This window comes from Halyomorpha halys, unplaced genomic scaffold, assembly GCF_000696795.3.
Source record: "Halyomorpha halys isolate HHAL.00 unplaced genomic scaffold, Hhal_1.1 Scaffold485.1, whole genome shotgun sequence".
NCBI classification, from domain to species: Eukaryota; Metazoa; Arthropoda; class Insecta; order Hemiptera; family Pentatomidae; genus Halyomorpha; species Halyomorpha halys.
The window spans coordinates 25,001-50,006 of NW_027114369.1; the positions used below are offsets into that span (position 1 = coordinate 25,001).

Below are 25,006 nucleotides of genomic sequence, written 5' to 3' on the forward strand. Positions count from 1 at the left end.
AACTGTAATTCTTCATATATAGCCGAAACTAAAAACCACCTCAGATCACGTATCTCTCAACATAAATTATCTATAACTTCCCACAACTCATCCGCTTCCAAACTTTCAGAACATGCGCTTACACTTAATCATGCTTTTGATTTTGATCATACCACTATTTTAGCCACTGTTCCTAATTATTTTATTTCCTATTAACTTATTTCACTTATCATTATCATCACCTATATGGTAACATTCCATCACATTTTTTCACTTATTTCTATACTTTATTACTTATTTTTAATCTTTTTATGTACTTCTTTCTATTTCTCACCTTGTACTTTTATATATATTTTTATTTTATTTTGTAAACTTTCACTTCCGATTTTTAAATTACCTTATTTCACTTTATGTTATTCGTGTTACTCCTGTTATCTTTACTATTACTATTATCAGTGTAGAGAAATGATTATTTTCACGATATATAAATACTACAGTTGTTATCATTGTTTAATTATTTTTCTTACTTATTTCTTTGTAATTTTTTTTATTTTTTTATTTCAAACTACTTTTTATTAGTTACTTCTTTTACAATTATTGTTATTATATCTTATATTGTTTTAGTTTCTTCAGTATAATCTCCTATTATTAGTAACGATATGTGTCATTCTAATTTTACTTAGTTATTATTATTATTATCATGTAATAACTCACGTACTTTATCATTCTGTATTTTTCTCTTATCATTTTTCATTTTTCGTCATATCTTTATCACTACTTCCTGTATACGCGACGTATTTGAAATCGAAATAAAGCCGTTAAACCGTTTGCTGGCTACCTCCTCCCCAATCCACGCTTCCGCTTCATTGCTTCTTTCTGTTCAACCGATTCCATTGAACAGGTAGGTTGTCCTGACTAGTTCTTTTGCTCATTTATTATCATTATTATTATTTATTTACCTATTTATGTTTTTGTTTTATTTTTATTATTCTTTCATGACGTTTATTTTATCTCTCTCTATATATTTCTTCTTTCTTTCCTTCTCCGTATTATTTTTGTTTTATGTGCATCTCCTGTACTTTTTTAGCTTTATATTTTACATATTTTTTTAAAGAAATTTTTACTCTTGCCATTGTTACTTGTTTTTATTCTTATCATTGTATCTTATCTTTGTATTTTTATTCTTATCATTGTATCTTATCTTTGTATTTTTATTCTTATCATTGTATCTTATCTTTGTATTTTTATTCTTATCATTGCATTATTTTGTATCTTTTTAGCCCTGATGAAGCCCTGCAAAGTGGAGCGAAACGTTAGAAAATAAATAGTTGTAAACTATTTTGTTTCCCTTTTGACCGCAACCCTGACCATATTCTTATATATCAATTTTTACGGTCAACTATATATACATATATATTATATATATTTTTTAACAGTTGATTAGGAGGGGGTATAGTCATACAAATGACACCCCTAACTATATAAAATGTTCTTATTAAAAGAAAAACAACAATAATAATAAAATAAATAGATAAGAATAATGCTACTTAATAAAATAGGAAAGTAAAATTAATAACAAAACATAATGATATTGGTACACTTAAATAAACAAACAATTATCTTCTTATAGTAAAAAGAAACAAGTTAATTTGAAAAAGGGAAGAGAGAAGAAGAGAGAGAAAAAAAATAATGAATAAATAAAATGAATAATAATAAGTAAATAGAGGTAGTGTGACTATGAATTAATTTTATATTTATTAAAAATTTATAAAAGAATATCCTGCAGCAGTCTGGGCTTCAGTCTTCGGGTTGAGGTTGGGTTTCCTAGGTTGTAGGTCACTGCCCCTTTAACTGTCGGCAACTGGGAGTGGAACATCATGAACCGTTTTTTGATGTAATCCTCTATTGACTCCATTTGTAATTCGCGATGCAATTGGCTATTTCTTATGAACCAAGGAGCATTAACTGCGATTCTTAGGACTTTATTTTGAAAATATTGTAGTTTTTCCTTTTCGTGAAGGATGCCGCTCCCCAGACTTCACTGCCGTACATCAGCAGTGGCCAGAGGATTGTTTTAAATATAAGAACAGTTGTTTCTGGTTTTAGTTTGGAATTTTTTCCTGTTTAGGATAGGATATAGCATTTCTAACCTTGCATAAGTTTGAGTTAGTTGTCCTATTTATAAATTCAAGACTTAAAAATCAATCACGAAGAGGCTAATATCCCTATTATTTTGCATGCTGTCTGGGAGTTCAGTCAAGGTTCTCGATGAATACAAATAAATGTTTATTATAAGGATATATCAGTTTAATTCGACGCCGAAACTTATAAATAAGTATGTCTGCCATATGTGTAGAATTAAATTTTACGATTTAGTCAACTTGGTCAGGCTTGTTGATGCATTAGGTACGGCTATTTATCGTCCAACTATGTAAAAAGAGATAAAAAACACTGGCTAATGTATTAATCAAAATGGCATATATAGCTAAACATATATACAGAATTAAAATATAATTATGATTAACCCAACTTAGATTTTTTGTATGTTAATGTGTAGTTAAATTGTTACGTTATAGACCATTTATTACATAGGACAATTCTTGGTTCATTTTTTACATTGGACAATGGAAACATTTTGAGTGTATAACAAACATGTGTATGTGCGATGGGCTAGTTACCGTTACGTAATAAATTGTTTAATAAAATTAATAAGCAGTTTAGTGAAAGTCTTAGGACTAATTATGTAAAAAGTAAGAAAGAGTGAAACCCGAATTCTGTCACACTGTTATCACAGAGCTACTACCACGATAGAAAAACTCTCATAGTGGAAAAGGCTCTTTACGTCCTCGCAAACAACTTATGATAGATAGTTTCCTAATACTGGGTGTTATTGTAGTACATCGACCTTCAATTACATCAAAATTTGTCATCATTTTTCACTGGGCTGAAATAAACACATACTGTATTATAAAAACTATAAATGTGTTAAGTGAAATTTTATAAAATAAAAAATTGACTTCTTATTTAGATTTAGTTTTAAAAAAATGAATCCACTAAAAAAGGAAAAGAAAAGTAATAATGTTGATAATAATAAATATATATTTTTTTCAACTCGAGACAGAGGTTATAAAAAGAAGAAAGTGCTTTTTAAAATAAATTTATTGAGAATATTTATAAAATGTATATGAAATATTAATAAATATATGAGCTAAACACTAACGACATTTACGTTAGTGTATTATTGTAAATATTTTCTGACCACAAACTTACAATTTACATTATTTATTTATCATCCACATAAAATATAAGTATCTTAGTTTGGGGGCCAGCGTGCAAAAAGTTGTGTAATATCAAACTAAATTTGTCTACAAGTCCTCTTCATATCGAGGCATCAAGAATAGACTACAGCTGAAATATGAACGCTAATAAAATGTGTAAATTTTCTTTTATTTTTTTAAATCACAAATTTACTTAGGTTAAATGACCAATCAATATAATTTTTTTTCTTTAATTTCTTGAATTAATAGAAATAATATACAATTGTAGATTCGCAATTGTCTGAAAAAAATTTCGGATGGAAGAAGTTCGACTTATCAACTTAGATAAATGATTTTAAAGGTTTTATGGTTAATACCAGGAAAATTTTAAGTGTTTTAAATAAAATTAAAAATTTTTATATTTAAATTCTTCTCTGTACAAAATCAGAATACATGTATATATTTTAGCTTGTTGTCTATCCTTGTAGGGTTTGGTATAATCCAACGTTTTGCACGACGGCCCCAGCCATCTAATTTAATCACAAAAATCTACAAATTATATTTACAAATCTTTGGAATATATTATTTACATTAACGTGATTTATTAATGATTAGGGATTCTGAGGCACTCCTGCTAAATCCTAACCCTCTCGCAGGCTCCTTTTTTTTCTTTTTCTTTTTTTGTTTGTAATAAATAAATAAATAATTAATATAAATTAATACAAAATACATTTCTATTTGGAAGTTTACTACTTTAGTGTAGCTAAAAATAGATACCATTATTTAAGTATATTTACTAGGATAACATTATCAATATTGTTAGGTTCTTAAACATTTTACTGAATTACTTACAATAAGTAGTAATTAATGAAATATCTTTACACTTGAGAAAGCGTTTATGTTTGACTGTTAAGATTTTTTTACGTACTTTATATACTTATTTAGTACTTATATTTAGTTTTTTAAAATAAATATACAACAACAATGAAGAAAGGCTTCGCCTATTCGTACTGAGCGCAACCATATTCGTGATCAATAAGGTTCATTGTTATAATACCAATTTAATTGGAAGCAATTGTTTATATCACAATAAGTCCATAGTTTAGTTCACATTAACTACTGTTGAATTTGGAAAAAGGCTTCTAAAGGTAGGATGGGGTTGTCGGTTGGTAAAGTTATTTTCGGTAAAGGTCTTTTACTAGCTGCTTTGTCACTTTTGTAATGGCTTGATTGATGAAAATCGTTACTGGAAGATGAAGTTAGATCAGCAACCCTTGATGATTCCAAACCTGTGGGCTCTCCTTCTTCCTTGTCGTAAGTTTCTTTTTCATCTCCGCTCGAAATAGTAGTCGTGGTTGAATCATCCATCTTTTTTGTTATAACTGATGAATAAACCTCATTTTCATTAGTTTTCAATGAATCTGAGAATACTGGCATTTCGTCTTCTTCTTCATCTTCACTTTTGGGCGTAGTTGGCTTAGACTTTAAGGGGAAAGGCTGACGTTTAGCAGAGAAAACACCTTTCGGTCGAATAGTTACTTTCGTTGTAGTTGAAGGACTGTCATCAACCTCTTTCGGTGGAACTGTTGATGTCCGGTATCTGCTATAATATTTTCCTGTACCTGGCTTGTAACGATTTGTGCTTGGTTTGAATGCATTAGAACGCTCAGTGGTCGTAACATCTACATCTCTAGAGGTAGTTGTTGACGTAGTCTTGTACAATGATGTTCCTCTTGGTTTGTATTTCTGAAATTTATGTTCAAAAGATGCTTGAATAGATTCTGATGGTTCTGTGGTTGTACGTGCAACAGTTGGAGATTTCGTTCTTCTAAATTTGAATTCAGTTTCGTTTCTGGTTGGTTTCGATTTTTCATTTTCATGGGGACTAGCTGTTGTTGAAGCTCTGTTTAGCTTTTCTCTGTAGTCTTTTATGCTGAATCGTGGTCTATTGCCATATTTATTTTTAAGACGATTCCCTGGTTCTACCGATACCGGAGGTACAGTTGTCGTTACTTGTGTTGTAGGAGCAGTCGTTGTCGTTGTGGTACTTGAAGTTGTACTGGTTACTTCGTCAAATTTTGTCTTCCTTTCATCCGACTCAAAATTTTGAATATTATGTTTTTCGTTTACTGTTTCTATAGCAACTGTTGGCTCGAGTTTGTCTCCAGTATATTCGTATTGTTCCCTACTTACAGGAGCGATCGATTCCGGTAATGTTGTCGTATAATCAAATACATCCGGTTCTTCATTTTCAGGTGCTGGTGTAGTGGTAGTTGTCGTCGTGCTTCTTTGTTTGCTATGGTTATTTTTCTCTAAACTATCTCTGGATCGTACTTTGTTGGTGGGTTTCCTTCTGCGTTGGTGTTTATAATAGCTGTCCCAATATTGATTGTTGTAATTAGTGGTACTGGTGGAAGAAAACGGTGGCCTGGTTCTCCTAGGCTTAATGGTTACTGATTTTGTTGTTGTTTCGATAGGAACTGTGGAATAAATTTCAGTGTAAGATTCACTAGGTTCTTCAGCTTTGCTATCGACTGACGATAAGGAATTCGACTCCTGGTAGTAGTTTAGCACTGGACTAATGGTAGTTATTTCACTTTTGGGTTCTGTCAAGTAAGGTGAAACATCGGTTGATGGAGTTGGTAAAAAGGGAGGCGGATTATTTTCGTTATAGTTTTTGTATGAGTTGGTCGTAAGTTTATGATTTGAATGATCGTAAGGGCTTGGTTTAAATGGTTTGTTATACTTCGTATCATATTGGTCGTAGTCGTTTTTAATGTTTTGCGAGTCTGCTACAGTTGGAACATCGATTGTGGTAACGCTTATGGGATAGACGTCCTCTGTATAAACCGGTTGATTATTGTCAGGTTTTGAGCTGGTAACAGCAACATTTTCATAGCTAGAAACCTTGAATGGTTGAGCAACATCAGAAAACCTCAATTTCGTTTCGACAGTAGAAGGAGCAGGGAACGTTGTAACGAATGTATCCATATTATCATTAAGTTTGTCTGCTGTAGTAAAAGACTGAGTATTTTGAAAAGGCCTGCCGAAATGAGGTATATGTTCGTGAACACTGTTTTCTGTCACTGGCTTCACTTTGGTATCTGTTCTAGTGTTGAAAGGGATACCTCCAACTGGATTTTGATTATAATAATCAGCATCTATTTGACTGCTAGGACTACTGTAGTATGAATATGTAGAATCATAATTAGAAGGAGATAATGTTGTTTTGTAGGCATTGTGCTGAGTTGAATAAGTGGGAGCAGGTTGTTGGAACGTGTTGTAAACCTTTTGGGGCCTATAATATTTTTCATCATGAAAAACTTGTCCTGGAACATGTCCCTGTTCATATCCATAGTATGAAGCTGGAGACAATGACGAGTGCGTGTACGCTTTGCTTTGTTCTTGGGGAGGTGGTCTTAGGGAGCCTTCATAAAAATAAGTTTGTTCATTGGCAGCATATTGAGGTCGTTTTAAATCGCTGTGGTGATAATTGGTATATACGTGTGGATATTGATGCCTAAATTGATAACTGGTAACTTTAGGTCTTGTTTCTACTCCAGCCATTTCGCCAAGATGTGGTCTTGTTAGTTTTTTGTTGATTTGAGAAGCATGTTCTCTGGCATTTACTGTCGCATGACCAAAAACACTAAATGATCCTAGGATAGTCGGAGGTGCTGGTGAAAAAACTTCTATTTTTTCAGATTGTTCAGCAGTTTGATGCATTCCTTTTTTTCCTGGGATGTAACTGTATCCATTAGATTTATGATACACTGGATGTCTTATGTGGCGCAAAGGACTGTCTCTCACTGGTTTCCAATCTTCGTAAGCCACACGAATCTAAAAGAAAAAAAAATCATTACATGTACATTTGATTATTGAAACACAATTAAACATAATAAGCATTGAACATTTAATACTAATTATTATTGCTTCGTTTGAACTGATCTGAAACTCAAATCCCATAGCTCCTATTCTCGTGATTCAAAAATAATGATTGATGAAATTAGATCAGCGGTTATGAAGCTTTTTAAAATTTCCTGTTTTGGGGTCCCATTAAAAATTTTTCGATAGCTCGCGGACCCCTGTAGTAAAAAAATAAAAGTGTAGAGAATGAAACTTTTTTTATGTTGAGCAATTATGTGTTCAGAAATTTTTATGTTATGTAATCGTTAAATTTAAATAACAATTATAATGAAATGGATGCATTTGCTTTACCTGAACTGGTTACCCAATGTTTGGCTTTTTGGCCAGTGCAACTGCGTCATGTCATTTGTCGCGGATAATCTATTTTTAGATTTTATCTGGAGGATGCGCATGGAATAACGACTCTTAAAGCTTTGCAACATTAGGACTGTGCCATTAATAAATATGCATTTGTGTTTCGCGGTCCTACCTAAACCGTTGTAGTAGTTCATCAATTAATATTGAACAAAATATTTATAGATTAATCAAAATATAATTTATAAATAAAATTTACTTTTGTGAATTCTATAAAAACGGGTTTTATTTGTTTTTTATATTAAATACCAATTCCTGTATATTTAAATGGTAAACCAAATTAAACAATAAAAATATGCCTGATTTATGTCGGTAAAATGTACATATTTTTAATAAAAAATAACATTTAAGAATTTCGTCTAAACTTAAAAATAGTTAAAATGAAAAATCCTGGATTATGTATGATAAAATAAACCACTAGACAGTATTATTAAGCATAAATAAATTGATAAGTTGTTATAATTTTTTTTTAATTGTACTATCGAAATTTTAGCTACCACTCCCTGTCTGGTTCGGTATGCTAGAAAAAAATAATATAAACCATTTACAAACAAAGGTTACTCTCAGAGTTTGACTGTACGAATGTATATACTATGAGTTAGGTATTCTATATATAAATGGAAATATATATGTAACATACTAACCCTGGAAGGTTCCTTCGTATAGATCACATGACAGTCGTACAGCTTCGCCATCACTGAAATAAAATAAAAGTACAGTTCAAAATACTGACAACCATACAATACAGGGCTAGATAAGTGTGACATGTGTGGAAAAAAAACTGGATTTCTATCTTGTAGTTTAAGATGAAATAAAAACATAAAATGGGGTAAAATTTAAATAGGGAATAGTGGGAGGGGTTAAACCAAAGGTCTGATTAAACATGAAATTAAATAGTTAAAATATAAAAATTCAAAGTATTATAAAACTTCAACTAAATTCAAAAAGTAGTTTAAAATTAATTGGTCTTATCTAGTTATATAACATTATTTAAACCAAACGATCAGTTCCAACATGAGTACATTACTTGATATGCAAACATGGGTTTCATTATTTAATATTTTTTTCAATTTAATGATGAATAAAAAAACATTTCAACCATGCTGAGTTTAATAAGACGGGGATAAATAAAACTTATTTCACAGTGGCCGTCGTTTGGATTTAGAACAAGAGCTGGGAAGAAAAAAGGCAGTTATTTCACCCAAACTTTTGATTACTTCAATGAAAACTATGTATAATTAGTAGCCAAAATTAATGAGTATGCCAAGTATAGGTAGAGGGAATAAAAAATGGCGGCTCTTTCAAAACGTTCAAAAAAAATTTTTTAATTCGGACTATATCTTCAAAACTACCAACAACACTAGAACACCTAAGAGAACATAATTTAAAATGGAGTAAATTTTCTGACATATCCCTACTAGAACTATTTACGTTCAACGGTTCTCGAGATATAGCTTTTTAAGAAACAACATTCTATAAAAATGTACTGAGAGATTAGTAGTTAGTGAATTTATTTTGAGAAATCTATATCTCAGGAACTATGTGATGTACAGATGTCTATTAGCATTCAAATTATAGCTAGTTTCATGTACTATAAAGTAGTTTGTGACCTTTATCATCGTAGGGATAGTAGTTTAGTTGCTCGGGCAATAAGTTTGATTTATGAATAACTTTATTTCAGAAACCACAGGACGTACAGATATGTCAGCACTCAAACTAAAGCTACTTAAATTTACTATAAAATAGTTTATTACTTTTATCTTTGTAGGAGTTGTAGTTTTTATGATATTTAACAAAATTAATTCACAAAATGATGATTTTAGTCGTTCGGGTAAAATGTTTGATTTTTAAAAAAATATATCTCTAATACAATCAGGCGTACATATGTTTGCCAGCACTAACAATAAAGGAAATTTAATTTACTATAAAATAGTTGACATGATACGTATGTTCGTAGGAATAGTAGTTTTTTATGATATTCGCATATGAATATAAATTTGGCAAATGAAAATTAGTCTGAAAAACTATAAATCAATTTTTTTTAAGCAAATATCATGAAAACCACTACTCCTAAGAAGATAAATTTTATAAACTACTTTATAGTACATTAAACTAGAGTGCTAATAGATATCTGTACGTCGAATGGTTTTTGAGATATAGATTTCTCAAAATAAATTCCCTAACTACTGATATTTTAACCAATTTACTCTACTTTAAATAACGTTCTCTTAGGTTTTCTAGTGTTTTAGGTAGTTTTTAAAATATAGAGCTCCGAATGAAAAAATAATTTTTTTTAACGTTTTGAAAGAGCTGCCATTTTTTATTCTCCCTACCTATATTTGGCAGACTCATCAATTTTGATTTGTAATCATACATAGTTTTCATTACAGTAATAAAAAATTGTGGCGAAACAACTGTGACACATATTGTGATACATATAAATACACACACACACGTATAAACTGCTATGCTTTAATGCTCCAGTTGTAGCAATCCTCATCATTGATGACACTGTGATCAGTGACCACATTGTTTTTTATTTACCAATAGGAGAGCTATTAGGCAACCTCTTGTTACTAATATCATTTAAAAATAGTTTTAAAACTAAGTTGTTTTCGTTAGAAATCTTGTACGAACGTTTGCAAAATGCTAGAACAATGTAAGAAACATATTTGAGAAATAGGAAGAATTAGGGATGAAAATTTTAATAAACTTGTTTCTGTCAATATATATGTAAAAAAATATATATATATGTATATCTTACCTAGAAGTAATAACAGCAGTGGCGTTGTCATTTTCTATTTCAATTCTGAAACAAAGAGTAATATTTAAAATCGGTATACATATTAGGGTTGTACTTATTCAATCATACCATTTATAGATTAAAGAAATAAACAAGAAAAATAAAAATAAATACAATGGGTAATATTAATGATAAAATAATATATCAATCCTTAAAAAAAACTATTTTGAATGTACAAACCACCTGGGGTTATAATGACTGGCTAAACAAAATATTTCCTCAACATTGGTCGTTTTTTCACGCAACATATTCAGAAGTGCGAGTAAAAGCGTATAACATTCAGTCACCGGCTTGATGATATGGGCTCTTTTCATGTCTTACAGGGAGCTTTTCCGGTTCATAAAACCACGCATACTCCGCTTAAACTTCCTACGTTTTTTCCTTTTCCTTTCATAGTGAAAATGTCCTTTTTGCGGTAGATGTGTTATGCATCAGGTGTAGCAGTGTGTGCGTTATTGTTAAAAATAAAAACAGAAAATTTTTGATCCTTTAAAGATTTCAAGGTCTAGTATATCCGTGATGTAAAGTGTTTTAGTTTTAGCATCATTATAAGCTACCTATTTTTAGTAGTAACTACTTAAAACGTTGGTGGTTTCAATGTGAGAAACATATATAGAACATTATTTAAATTTCTCGGCATGCGGAAAGATAATAAGAGTGGAAAGTATCTTAGTATGCCTCGTGAGGGTTTTCCACGTATTTTTAGGAGTAACTACTTAAACAGTTGATGATTAAAATTTGTGAAACATATATATTACATAATTACTTAGATATCTTGACATGTGAAAAGATAAAAAATGGTATAAAGTTTTTTAGTATGCCGTCTAAGCAGTTTTCCACATATTTTTAGGAGGAACAGTTGATTATTGGAATATGCTAAACACATATAGTACATAATTACTTAGATTTCTTGGCATGCCAAAATACAAAAAGTGCTTTGAATAAACAATTTAAGCATTAATTTTTGGGATTCGGACTATATTTCGGTCTTTGGGGTTCCCAGATACGCCTCTGTCACCCGATTTATGAAGAGTTGAAGCGGCTTTACCCCTCCTTTGGTCGTAAATATTTTCTTCCTTCCTTCCTCTACCAAGTTATCCAATCCTGCCGTCCATCGTACATTTCTGATATCCTTCAATTTAAATCCTCAGGGTATTCCTGCCAATGCCAAAGGACGATGCTCACGGTCTTTTAATCGTAGTTCTAATACCCTTCCAATCTTCAAATCCCGTATCTTCGACCACCTTCTGTCCACCCATTTCCGGAAGAATAAAAATTGAATGTTTCTAATAAGGTTTATATTTTTTCTGTATTTAATGTATCAGATTTTCGTTTATTCTTGTAAATATGTACATTAGCATAAATTGTACCTTTTCATTTATAATTTTTAGTTTAATTGTATTTGGTTTTTTAACATTTTATTCTTTTTATTTATTATCAGAAATGTTAGTCATCTTAAGTTTTACGATATGATATATGGTTTTATTTTATTTGTTCTATTCTTATATTATATTCTGTTTATCATTGTTCTTCATTTTTAATTTTTTCAAATTCATTATTTTATTATATTTTATGATGTTTTATAATTTCATTTTTATTTTGTATTTTACTCTAAGGCTCTAAAGCCTAATTTTGACGCCTGCATGTCATTCTAAAGGGATCAATCCCAGAATAAATAAAGAATATTATTATTATTAAAAAAAAAAAAAGAACTACATTATTGTTCCCCTACTTTTCGGTGTAGGAAGTTATTCAAAATGGTCAAGTGAATGTAAGAAAAATTATGAAGGAAATAAATAACGAATAGGAATATAAAAATAAATTATAAAAAAATACAATGTTCGAATAATGAATAAGTCTATGATTTATTTGTTCAGAATTATTTTACTTTGGAGTATTCTAATCAGTAATGATCTGTGATCTGTAATTAAAATCAAGTACAATAGTTGACTTTATTACCTTATTAGTATGTTTGGTTTAATTACATGAAATTACCAATATATTTTTTTTACATTACAGTTACCTTACACTATCAAGATATTAAATAAACATATTTGGTATTAACACATTTTTATTCTTATGACGTTTCAACTTCTGTTTCGGCCTTTATTAAACTATGATTAAAACTTGTTTTAAAGCATTTGTCTTATTGTAGGTCAATTTAAAAAAAATAATAATAATAACTATAATGTTTAGATTCTTAAAAAATAGAAGTCGTTTAAATATTAACCCATCATTCTGTAATCTAGTAAACTATTAGTTTATCACGGATCTGGAAAATGGTCTCTCTTTGTATGTGCGTGGTTTGCTTGGTAGTAGTGCTAAGTACATTTCCACTATCTTTACGAAAAATCCAATTAAAAGTTCTCCCCTTCTTAAGAAAATTGATTGCAAAATAGTGATTTTTTTAAAAAGGGGTACCTTTAATTAGATTTTTGTAAAGTAAGGGAAAAAGTACTAAGCACCAGTGTGAAGTAATCCATCGATATATAAATATTACACAGTTTATGAATTTACGTTAACCGGTAAAGGAAAAATTATTACCTTGGCATAATCTAATAATCCATTTCGATATCAATAAATTCCGAAAGGTTTAAGAAAAAATGTGACCTTGATAATTTAACTATCGACCACGATATCGAGTGATACTGTAACTGCGATCATCACTCAACTTTCACTTACCACACCACACACGTCTCCAAGTTTCGTGTATATGTGGGTTCGTAATGAAGTTGATTTGTGATTTTTAAAAAAATCGAAAGACCAGGGAAGGCGAAAATATAACAAAAATATTTCTATTTTTCTGTTGCTATAAAAGTTCGTATTTTAGGGTTTATCGAGGTGAAAATATAGGATATAAATTTTTATCCTGCCAAGAATATAACATTTGAACAAGATATAATGAAGTGGTATACATACGCTTGCGATCGGGAGAGATCTAGTTTTTTTTTCCGATCGGAACTTGTATTTTTCCCCTTCTAGCTATAAGCTAGGCCTACCATAAACATAAAGGCGTACCATAAGAAGACTAAAATACCATTTTACGAACGTGGTTATTTAGAATCAAGGGACTTCAAAACGTGTATTTTCGTCTAAAACTATACCATATATTTAATAGAGGCTCAAAAGTAAAACGTCTATATACTAGAAAACGGTCTACTTCTTATGACATTTCCATAAACAACATTCTAGAAAACCAAATAACAGATCATAGTACCTAGAAAAATAAAATAAATCGATATAGCGCGCAATCTTAATTTCGATTAGAATTTCTTTTTACAATCGGTTTCCTCTTCTCCAGTATATTGGTGGGTTCATATAGGAGTTATAACTAGTTTTGTGATTTAAAAAAAAAAAATAAATCGAAAGACCCGGGGAAGGTGAAAATTGTGAACAAAAAATTTATATTTTTCTGTTGTTGTAAAAATTAGTATTTTAGGGTTTCTCGAGGTAAGAATATAGAATATAAATTTTGTTTCTACCAAGAATACAACAGTTGAACAAAATATAATGAAGTAATATACATATGTTAGATTTTTTTTTTTTTTTAGGTGCTAGGTTTTTTCACGATTACTATATTTTTTTTTTTCGAGCTAGAAGCTAGGTCTACCATAAACGTAAAGGCATAGCACAAGTAAACTAAAATACCATTTTACGAACGTGGTTATTTAGAATCAAGGGACTTCAAAACGTGTATTTTCGTCTAAAACTATACCATATATTTAATAGAGGCTCAAAAGTAAAACGTCTATATACTAGAAAACGATCTACTTCTTATGACATTTCTATAAACGATGTTCTCGAAAACTAAATAACTGGTCATAATACCAATTTTATCATTAAAAAAAAAAAAGTAAATCAATTCAGCGGGCAATCTTAATTTCGATTCCTCTTTGTTTTCCCCTTCTTGAAAGTCCAATATTCGAATTTGATATTCCTTGTTATTGCTCACTGAGCTAATCGAGAAGTATTGAAATTTGGTATAAGATTTAAAAATTTATTTTTGGTAGAAGATAGCTGACCATATGAAGTAGATTGTAGGAAAGTAGTCAGGGTGGAGTTCAATAAAAGTTTAACCAACGTTTCGCCCCAGTTTCCAGGGCTTCGTCAGGGTTACAGAAGGGTCTCTGACTCAATCAACTCATAATTTGTTCTGGCTTTATTTTATTTTATATTTTTTTCTGATTCTACTGCATCATTAATTTGTTAATTATATAAAGCTCAATATTGTTCAGATTAATAATCTCATGTGCTAATAAAACACAACAGTTTATTATTCCTTTCAGATGTTAAATATTATCAGATTTATCAATTTAAAACATGATTTTTGTTAAAGTTACTTTAACAACATAGTTAGTTTTTACGGCTATTTATTATAATGGATCTAAGTGTTAGAAAACATCTAAGGCTACTCAAAAAGAGATTCTGATTTTCGGAAGAAAAGCTCTTCGTCGAATTTTTCGAGGTAAAAAAGTTGGAAGATACGAGTTAACCAGGAGCTGTACAATAATTTTGGAGAGTCTAATATCCAAACAATCAAACTGGGGCGTTTAAGATATGCAGGGCATTTTGACAGAAGGTGGAGGAAGAAATGTTTAAAACTCTTTTAAAACAGCCCATGGAACAAGGAGAGGGAAACCAAAGCTGAGGTGGTCGGATATCCTGAGAGTTAGAAACTAGATGACGGACGCTCAAGACGGTGCCAATTGAAGGAGGCCTAGACCTGTACCCCCGGGTTGAAGAGCCGTAAAATAAAATAATAAAAATAAAATAAATGCTTACCAAAATATAACTCAGAATATTCTTCAAAGTTATAAACGCAGCTCCTGGAATAGAAAAAATTAATAAAATTAGTTAAATTCCAGTATTAATTTTTTTAAATAAGGAGCTTATGATCCATAAATATAGGTTTCGTACCAATCATTTTATTCACTTAACAAAAACTATAAAAATTTGAAAACTTTATACTATTTTTTTATTATCATTATTAAAAAAAATTCTCACCAAAATAGAGCTGAAAGTTTTTCTTGTTTCAAAAATGCGAAAACAGGTCCTGAAATAGGAAAAAAATGTTAAAGTAGATTAAAATTTATTAAGTTAATATCAAAGGTAGAAAAATTTAAAAATTCATATTTCAGATTATATAATAAGGTTCACCATTGTTCTAAATTTTAATCTAGGCCTCAATCTATTTAATTTAGTTCTTAGGAATCAATCATAGTGTAGTTTTTTAGTATCCAGATTTTTTTAGCAGCGGATAACTGAGGATTCTTTGCTATTATAACTATTTCCCGATTTTCGAAATCAAATTGTTTAGTGAAAAGAAAAAAAATAAATAAATGTAATTAGAGAATAACACAAAAATGATTTTGATATTTTTAAATAAAACATTATTCATTCAAACCTATCAAAATAAAAATTCATAATAAGTGGATGTCTGACACCACAGTAAATTTGAAGAAAAAAAATAATAATGACAAAATAATTGTCTGGTTCCCATTCTGGTATTGATTTAGTTACTGGAGCACATTTCTCATTCAAGTCCTTTTCAATCTCATTCATGTGTTTCAGGTAAACAGGTTGATAAATACCATTGTTTCTCCTACTTGTACCTTGCCTATTAATCTATCTTATGTATGATTGGTTATTTAAATTATCATAACGTAAACCCGTTTTTTTTTTAAATTGAAAATATTATAGGTATAGAAGTTATAGGTATAAGAGTTTTAAGGAATAGTGTCTGATGATAAATGATTTTGATTTAGTTTTAAGTGAATTTTTGACAAATTAGGTAAAAAAACATATGTGAGATATACTTATTAACAAAAAAATATCTTTTACCTAATGTTTTTAATGTTTCATAGAAATTGATGTTTTTGACCTGGGCAGCCTGCATGGAGTTAGAGTTTTTTATATTATATAGTTTCAAAGTTGTGTTAATGTAAGGTAAATTATAAATAATAATGTTAAGTATTTTGAAATGTTTGTAGGATCATACATGTAATAAAAGCTGTTGTAGATTGTCCCTGAAGATGGCCGGATTGGCCGAAACGTCGAACTTGTAAGAGAAATAAAGGGTTTTGAGACTATAATGGATAAAATTTGAATTATTTATTTTTAAAAAATTTACCAGTCTCAAGAAAATATTAAGATTATAAATTATAGGTATAGTTTGAAATCTTCACAAGTTAATTAAAATTATTTAAACAATGCATTGCTTGAAGCGATATCCCATTTCATTAAAAATTCTCGAGAACTGACCGAATGATTATATATGTGTATTACTGTCTGTATTTATCTTTTATTTGAAAATTAAAAGAAAATCTTGCTTTCCTAATGATTGTAATCACACGTATGCGAAAATTCCTCTCAAATCATCTAAGTACCGCAAAACGACAATGTGTCTAATGTTCCGTTTTAGTGTCGCCACTGATGGTCAGAGATCGTCTTCGCATGGAGGTTTCTCTGTCCTCATTAAGTCGTCTGTCCTTTCGCTTGCTTTTCCTCTCGGGTGGTAATGAAATTGCCTTTGTAGCAAGTTCCAATCGATCCTTTCCCCTCCTTTTTAGACCTTTTGATTATTTTTTATTCTATCAAAGTGGGAGACTATTAAAAGTCAAAATTCTATGTCAAAAAATTTATCAAGAAAAATTATAAACAGCACTTCGTGGAAACACATAAATCCGTATCAACAGAAAAATAAATTTATAGTAACAATGAATTTTTGGATATCGAAAATGGCACGATTCTCTTTATTTTATTATTTTTTTTTTTTTATATCAGATCGGCCTGGTAGACCTTATATAGTTAATGTAAGAGTTACATCCTTTTCTTAACAATTGATCATGAGGGGGAGGGTATAGTCTCTTACAAAAGACAACCCTAGCTACACACAACGTTGTAAATAAAAAAAAAATTAAGATCAAATAAATAAAAATAGTAATGCTTAATAAGAGAGAAAAGTAAAGTTGATAACAAAAATAATGACATTTATAGATTTAATTATATAAACAATAGACTTCTAATGGAAAAAAAATTAATTTAAGAAAAAGAACTGATAAATGTAGAACTTATAACATAATGTCCTCAGCAGCCTGGGCTTCAGTTTACGGGTTGTGGTAGGGTTCCCAAGTCGTAGGTCACTGCTCCTTTAACTCTCGGTAACTGGAAACATCATGAACCCTTTTTTTTTTTTTTTTATGTAATTCTCTATCGACTCCATTTCCAATTTATGATTCTTTTATTTTATTACTTCCGTTCAGAAAGACTGGAAACGATCCGATATTTTGTATCGAGTGAGTTTCCCATTGCGTTGACAGGATGTCGACAAACCAAATCTAGCTACTCATTTACAAGAGAATTGAAATATAGTTTTCTCAAATACAAAGTCTTTTAGTATTTATGAATACCGACGAATCTTAAATACACAAGATTGTTATTGTAGTTGAGTTAGGCATATATATGATCTTAATAAACAATACTATTATATAATTTATAATCTTAAACACTTTCTTGAGACTGGTAAATTTTTTAAAAATAAATAATTTAATTTCTATCCATTTTAGTCTCAAAACATTTTATTTTTCTTATAAGTCCGACGTTTCGGCCAATTCGGCCATCCTCAGAGACAATCTACTTAATACAATTTTGGAATTATATAATTTAAAAACTCGAACTCCATGCAAGCTATTCTACCCAGGTCAAAACAACAATTTCTAATTAGTCAATATTCACATTAAAACCAAAATTAAAATCATTTATCACAGTCACTATTCCTTAAAAACTTTATCACAACAATGTAGATTTTTAAAAATTGATTAAATAACCGAATTTAATATTTTAAAATGTAAAATATAAAAATAAGCTTTTAAATGAGGCATAAAAGAACTATCTAGCATTCTGTTATACGTCTACGAGCGTTTTTGTGATACAAAATATGGTGGAATTCAGGACGCAACTGAGGCTTTCTGGCTATGGAGATTACAGTTTGATTGGAAGAAAATTACAATAAACCGATGCTACTATGGGGTAAGAAAACTGCTGGAAAAGCAAATATTTCAAAGAAGATCAACCTTCACAAGAAGGAGGAAACCAAAGCTGAGATGGTCAGATTGTGTTGTGGGCGATGTTAATAATATTCTACAAGTTTGGAACTGGATGGCAACGGCACAAGACAATATGAAGAATTGGAAGAGAAATATACCTGTATCCGCGTTATAGAAAAAAAAAAGACATACAAAATTTAGATTTTATTGTAAAATAAATTGTTGTATGATTTATTTGTATAGGTTTCTCTTCGTTTATTTCTTTATATCTTAATGACCCAGCCCTGATAAAGCAATGCAAAGTGGGGCGAAACTAAATAAATTGAAAAAAAACAACATAGTTTTCATTTTATTTATAATACCAACAAATATTATACTCTTTTTTTTGTTCTGTTTTTTGGCTCTATTATACTGTTATTATATTTACTAATATAAAACTCAAGTAATACTATCCAAATTCCCTGAAAAAAATTGTATTAATAAAATTAACAGTAGTACATATCGTGAGAATAATAAATTCTGAATAACAAGATAAAAGTAAAAGTTAACAATATTTAACTTCCTAGTCTAAGGAAACGCTTTAAGTATAAAACATTGTTTATCAATAAATGTCAGGATTTTTAAATTTTAAGAAAATAAATTTTTGCATAGTCAGATTCTTTTTCGAACTATCGACATTACTACGATGAGAGTGACCTAAGATAGGATGGGAAAGTGTCAAGTGCGAGTGAAACGTTCACCTTGAAATTACTATTCCTCTCTTAACTGACCTCAGGCCAGCTTTCGTCTCAACGATTCTTATTCTGAAAGCATTCGGTTGTATTTAACGATTCTGGGTCGGGTGCCAGGAGATAGGGTAACAGTGGCTTTTTCGGCACGCCCGATGAATCCTGATAGGTTGAGATTTCGGTTTAGTCAGGTTGTGCTAAATGCACTCTACTGTTTGAATTTTGTATTAGTCAAATATTAATGAGGAATAATTTGAATTAAGAATATCGACAAGTTTTAGATAGTATTGGGTACTTCAATGCCCGGATCGGAAAACAGACCACGTGATTCATACGCAGGGGTGTAACTAGCAAGAGGTAAAAGTCATGACCCGAAGGAGTCCTTGGATTGGAGAAATTTAAAAAACGATTTTCATTTACTTTTTTTTAATTTTAAACTTATTGCATTAAGCTAGGGACAGTGTGAAGCAGCTAACTGCACCGGGAATTACAAATAGAGACAATAAAGGATTACATAAAAAAAAGGTTCATGAAGTTCCACTCCCAGTTACTTACAGTTAAAGGAGCAGTGACCTACAACCTGGGAGACCCAACTACAACACGAAGGCTGCTGCAGGACATCCTGTTATAAGTTCTATATTTATCAGTTCTGTTATTGTCACTCTATTATTTTATTTTATCTTAATTTCTTTTTTTTTCCTCTTCATCTTTTTCTTAAAATCACTTTCTTTTTTTTCCCATTAGAAAACTATTTATTTTGTTAAATCCATAAATGTCAATTAATTTTGTTATTAACTTTACTTTTATCTTTTATGAAGAATTATTATTTTAATCTATTTATTGTATCTTAATTTTTTTTAATAATTTATAACATTGTATATAGTTAGGGGTGTCTTGTATGAAATTATATCCCACCCCCTTAATCAATTGTTAAAAAAAAAAAAAATAAAAATATACCTCTTACATTTACCATGTAAGGCCCAGCAGGCGGATCTGGGCCCACTTTCATAATAAAGTACAAACTAATACTATTAGTGTTGTAGATTTATCTTAATTCAATTACACAGACTTGTACAATAGTAACTTGTACTTTAGTATTTTTTAATTCCTGTAATATCACTAATAGTCGTCCCTATCATGAAAAAAATAAGTATTATTACCACACTAGTTTCTACACTTGTACTATGAACTAATACTATTAGCTTTCATTATGAAACAGGACCCTGGTATCAAATAAATAAATTTTAAAAAATAAAACAGCGTGAAACCTCTCTTTCTGTTTAACGCATCAAAATTAAATCTCCTATTAAGTAAATGGTAGGTTTCCTTAATCACACACAACTTGACGATGATTTTTGTAATATTATGTCCAACTCACTTTTTCATTTTTCTTAAAATTTATTTTATTAGAAAATGTAATAATTAAATTTTATTTTAAATAATTGATAATCTATTTCTGGGTGCTATGCATTTATATTTTTGTGCACTCGTTATACCCATTTTTTTTTCTGTATTTTATTAAATCTGTATTACATCTTTATACTTTTAAGTGTTATTTCTTCTCCCTACATCGGTTTGATTTTATAGAATTTAATCCGCTGATAGTTTCAAACGTTTCTTATAAGTATTTTGAGGAGAAAAGTATAAGAATAAAATAAAACATCAAATTAAATCATATGTAGCAATCAATTAATAAGTAACACTGTTTTACTATGCTTAAAACACAACCACGTCTTCAAATTCACAACCTCAAAACTTCAGGCCTCCAAAATTATAATTTCACTGCTGTTCGTGCGTATATTATATAATGTTGTATACAGGGGCTAAAAACGCGTTTAGTGTAGTTATTTAAATGGAATGTAAATTAAAAATCTAATTTTATAGACCATCGACCGATTATAACCATCCAGGTACAGTACCGTTACGAATTACCATATATTTAATTAATACTTATTAACATATAACCATGTTCATTAGAACAAAGATTCATAGCTGATTACGACGCCTTTCGAATCGTTTAATTTTGAACCTTTTAAAGGTTACGATTTAGTAGATATCGTGGTTCAGTAAGTTATACGATTGAATTCACGTCAACAGAGGGGAAGTACACAGTTTAGGACGGAGGAGATATTAACTGTATTCATGGACACGGGTTTTCTGTGAACAACAATTTGATTTTTCCAGCCTTGAGGTCATCAATGAAATCTTTAATAAATAATAAACTGGAAGAATATAGTTCACAGTATGAAGTTGATTGTAGGAAGATAGTTCGGTTAATAAGTCAATAACAAAAGTTTGTCAGTCATTCTACTTTACTATAAATAGTTTTCTTTTACAATTTTGATACCTTTATTGACAGCCAGCCGGACTATTTTCCTATAATCTAAATAATAAACTAATCAAAATTAACTTTCTGACCTTTCTAATTAATCCTTCAGGGCAATATAACTAGTATATATTTTATATATAACATAAAATGTGCTCAGGTGTACCACAAGGATTAATTTTGGGGCCTATTTTATTTATATCTCGTACAAATGGCAATACTTGGGAACCAAAGCATGCTTAGTAATTGTTTAATTTAATTATAAAAAATATCATATTCATTAAAATACACTAGTAATTTTAATATATCGTATTGGTCGGATTGATTTAAATTTATATTGGTCTATTTTTTTATTTAAGAAAAATTTAAATGAGGTTCAAAGGTTTTTATAAAAAAAAAAAAAATAATAATGAGCCCCACAAATTCATTGGTGTGATCCTTTCAAACCTCAATCTAAAAGTTTAATTTAAATCCTTTCGTGGGATTTTGAGGTTTATGCAATGTATACTTCTTCAATAATTATCATTATATATCTTCAAATTAACTATCTTTGGACAGGTGCTGATGGTTTTTTTTTTTTTTTCTTCAAATTTTTTTCTTAATCATTATTTATATAGGGTGTTTTTTTAAGCCCGATAGAACTTGAAATTGTAAAAAATAACACAAAAAATTAAATTGTAATCAAAATTTTTTTTTTATTCGAAAGATCAATACGTGACATTAACATTTGAAAATGATTTCGGGCATATGGGCACCGCGGCTGTTCTTGACGAAGCGCATTCTGGACGTCCAATTTTGGCCGTATGTCACGAATAACACGAACAATGCTAGCCTCCAAGGCGTCAATTGTTGCTGGTTTATCAGCATAAACCAGTGACTTCACGTAGCCCCACAGGAAATAATCGAGAGGTGTCAAATCGCACGACCATATGCGGCAATTTTGCTTATTAACAAACCCGTTAAGCCAAAAATGCGCCTCATCGCTGAACACAATTTTACAGAATGCGCTTCGTCAAGAACAGCCGCGGTGCCCATATGCCCGAAATAATTTTCAAATGTTAATGTCACGTATTGATCTTTCGAATAAAAAAAAAATTTTGATTACAATTTAATTTTTTGTGTTATTTTTTACAATTTCAAGTTCTATCGGGCTTAAAAAAACACCCTATATTAGACCATGTTCAAGAAATTCTTATTTCAGTACAGAGAACAACGTTTATTTACAACTGTGTTTTCTTTTCTTATCAGCTACTCAAACTGTAAGTAAGTTTATAAATAAGATTATTTTCTATATATCTGTCAAACTGCATGTTACATAAAATTTAGAATTGTACCGAGATTTTTGACTATGAGAGAGAAATTATGAAAAACTACTCAGTTATTAATTGTTAATTAAATTATACATGATTTATATATACAGTAAAGACTTTAATTTATATATAGTGCTTATAAAACCTTAAAAATGGCTTCTTTTAATTCATATATATTTTTTAGTGTCATACCATTAATGTTCAGATAGCTACATTCGTAAATTTCATTACCATGTAATATATTAGGTACAGTTAACAGAGAGAAAATCCCCAATCGGGAAGAGTTTCCCGTTACATAATAGCACAATGGTGTAGCGGTTATGCCAACGATTAGGGACACCACAATGGTTAGACAACATTGAACAATCTGACACCTCGTAGCGTAACATAGTGCTTATTTGGCATTTTCGAGGCCCATACAACAGATAGAATATAATTTCCGAATTTGATGCAAATTAGAAAGTAGATCTTTATATTTAGATCATAAAACAAAATCGACACTGAATGTGGTGATATGAATTCCTTGTTTTTATAATTTATTATTTTGCGTAAGTTCCTTCTTTTACAATACTTCTTCGAAGAATTATTTCACAAGATTTTATTCCGGTCAGTGTGCTTAAGTTAATGACACTTTGCTAAAATATAATTTTATGTCTAAAGTTTTCTACCTACAATATTTTTATACTTCTTTTTCACAATGTGACTGTCAAATATAGCAATGGAAAATTTAAAAAGTTTTTTTTTGTTTATATCAATAGGCTTAAAAAAAATAATTGGTCTTTATTAGTAATAGGTATACTGAGTATGAGGCAGCCTAATAAAGTAGGGCAGCACATTTTTAATAAAGTGTTTTTTTTTCTCTCTCTCCCTAAATCTTTTTTTTTATTATTTATTTAATGTAATTTATAACTGTACAAAATAATACAATAGGTAAATATGTTCTATGTTTCATATAGACTTGAAAATCTTGGGAAGGAACCACCCATTGGTGGTACTTCAAACATTAATTTAAATTAGAAGGTCCCGTGGACATCTTCTTTTCAGACGCCTCGGAGGATTATCAGGGATTGTTAAGGATGAAATATTAAGAATGAATGGGTTAGGATGGTAAAGGAGTTTGGAATGAAAAGACGCATATCTGTTTTGGATCAAATCTGCAACGAATGGGATGTTAAGGTCTTTGTGAATGAGTTTATTTGTGACGTAATAAGGAGCATCAAGGATTTTACGTAGGATTTTGGATTGTAACGATTGGATGCGGGAAGAATTTGATGGTTTTGTGGAGCCCCAGAGCTGAATTCCATATGTCCAAATCTCTCTAAATCTGAATGTGATGAATATGCATGTTAGTACATATACTTATACAACAATAGTACATAGAAAGAATTTTTTTTAGCCCGGCACCTAAGCATAGATCATTTAGCTGATATAACCTTAGCGATTCATTAAAATAAATAAACAAATAAAACTAACATACATCTTTATGTTTTTGGTTGAATTGGTTAAAGCGTATTTGGTTGACTACTATGAGTAGTGTTAAATATCGGCATCATATTCATAACTAATTTTTGTTCCTAGTCTCAAAGAAGAAATGTTACTATTTTTTTTTTTATAATACTCAGTATATTTTCAATATAGTCAGTAATATAATTAAATAATTTAAAAAAATGTATATTAAATTAGAAAAAGAATGAATTATCTTTATCGTTTTCTATGAATGTTACTCCAAATTTAATTAACATTATATACTTTACTTCAGCTGCTTTCGGATAAGGATATCTAGAATATGATAATTTTAACTGAAAATAAAATTAGATCATTCTAATAATGAATTGATCAGTTTATAAAATAAATTATAAAGTGGCAATTAATAAAATATAAATAAGCAATAAATAAAAAAAACCCGTCCAATTGTCTAGAAGTCAGGGAAGAGCGAAGACGACTCAGTCGGCCAAGGTAAAACTTTCACGCTGGGTTCAGTGCCAAGGTCTGTCAGCCGTTGCGGTCAACGGGTCAACGCGCTGTCCCTTAGCACCTTCCAATTTTTATTAACAATAACATTATTTAAATTAATAACACTCAATTTCATTTTAATTAACATTTTCAATTTAAATATTTCGTTTAAAAACGGTTATTTGATCAAAGTATAAATAACTTTGCCGATAAAATTATTTATTGTTACATACGGCGAAAAAAAATTATTGCTAATATGACAATAAACATATCTTTATAAATCTAGTAATCCACCATTGAAAACCAATTTTAATTATAAAAAAT

The 25,006-nt window shown here is 29.9% G+C and overlaps 1 protein-coding gene across 4 annotated transcripts in view; it reads right to left on the bottom strand.

Moving 5' to 3' along the window:
• Positions 1-3,120: 3,120 nt before the first annotated feature.
• LOC106683465 (mucin-2) overlaps positions 3,121-25,006 on the bottom strand; it is an 88,526-nt gene continuing 66,640 nt past the window's right edge. For all 4 annotated transcript variants that reach the window (XM_014424961.3, XM_014424963.1, XM_014424962.3 and 1 more), the window contains exons 2-6: positions 15,325-15,373; positions 15,103-15,146; positions 10,282-10,326; positions 8,162-8,214; positions 3,121-7,076 (exon numbers count right to left, since the gene is read on the bottom strand). In XM_014424961.3, coding sequence (XP_014280447.1) covers positions 4,353-7,076; positions 8,162-8,214; positions 10,282-10,312 — 2,808 coding nt within the window. In that variant the 5' untranslated portion in view covers positions 10,313-10,326; positions 15,103-15,146; positions 15,325-15,373 and the 3' untranslated portion in view covers positions 3,121-4,352. The remainder of the gene's footprint in view (positions 7,077-8,161; positions 8,215-10,281; positions 10,327-15,102; positions 15,147-15,324; positions 15,374-25,006) is intronic.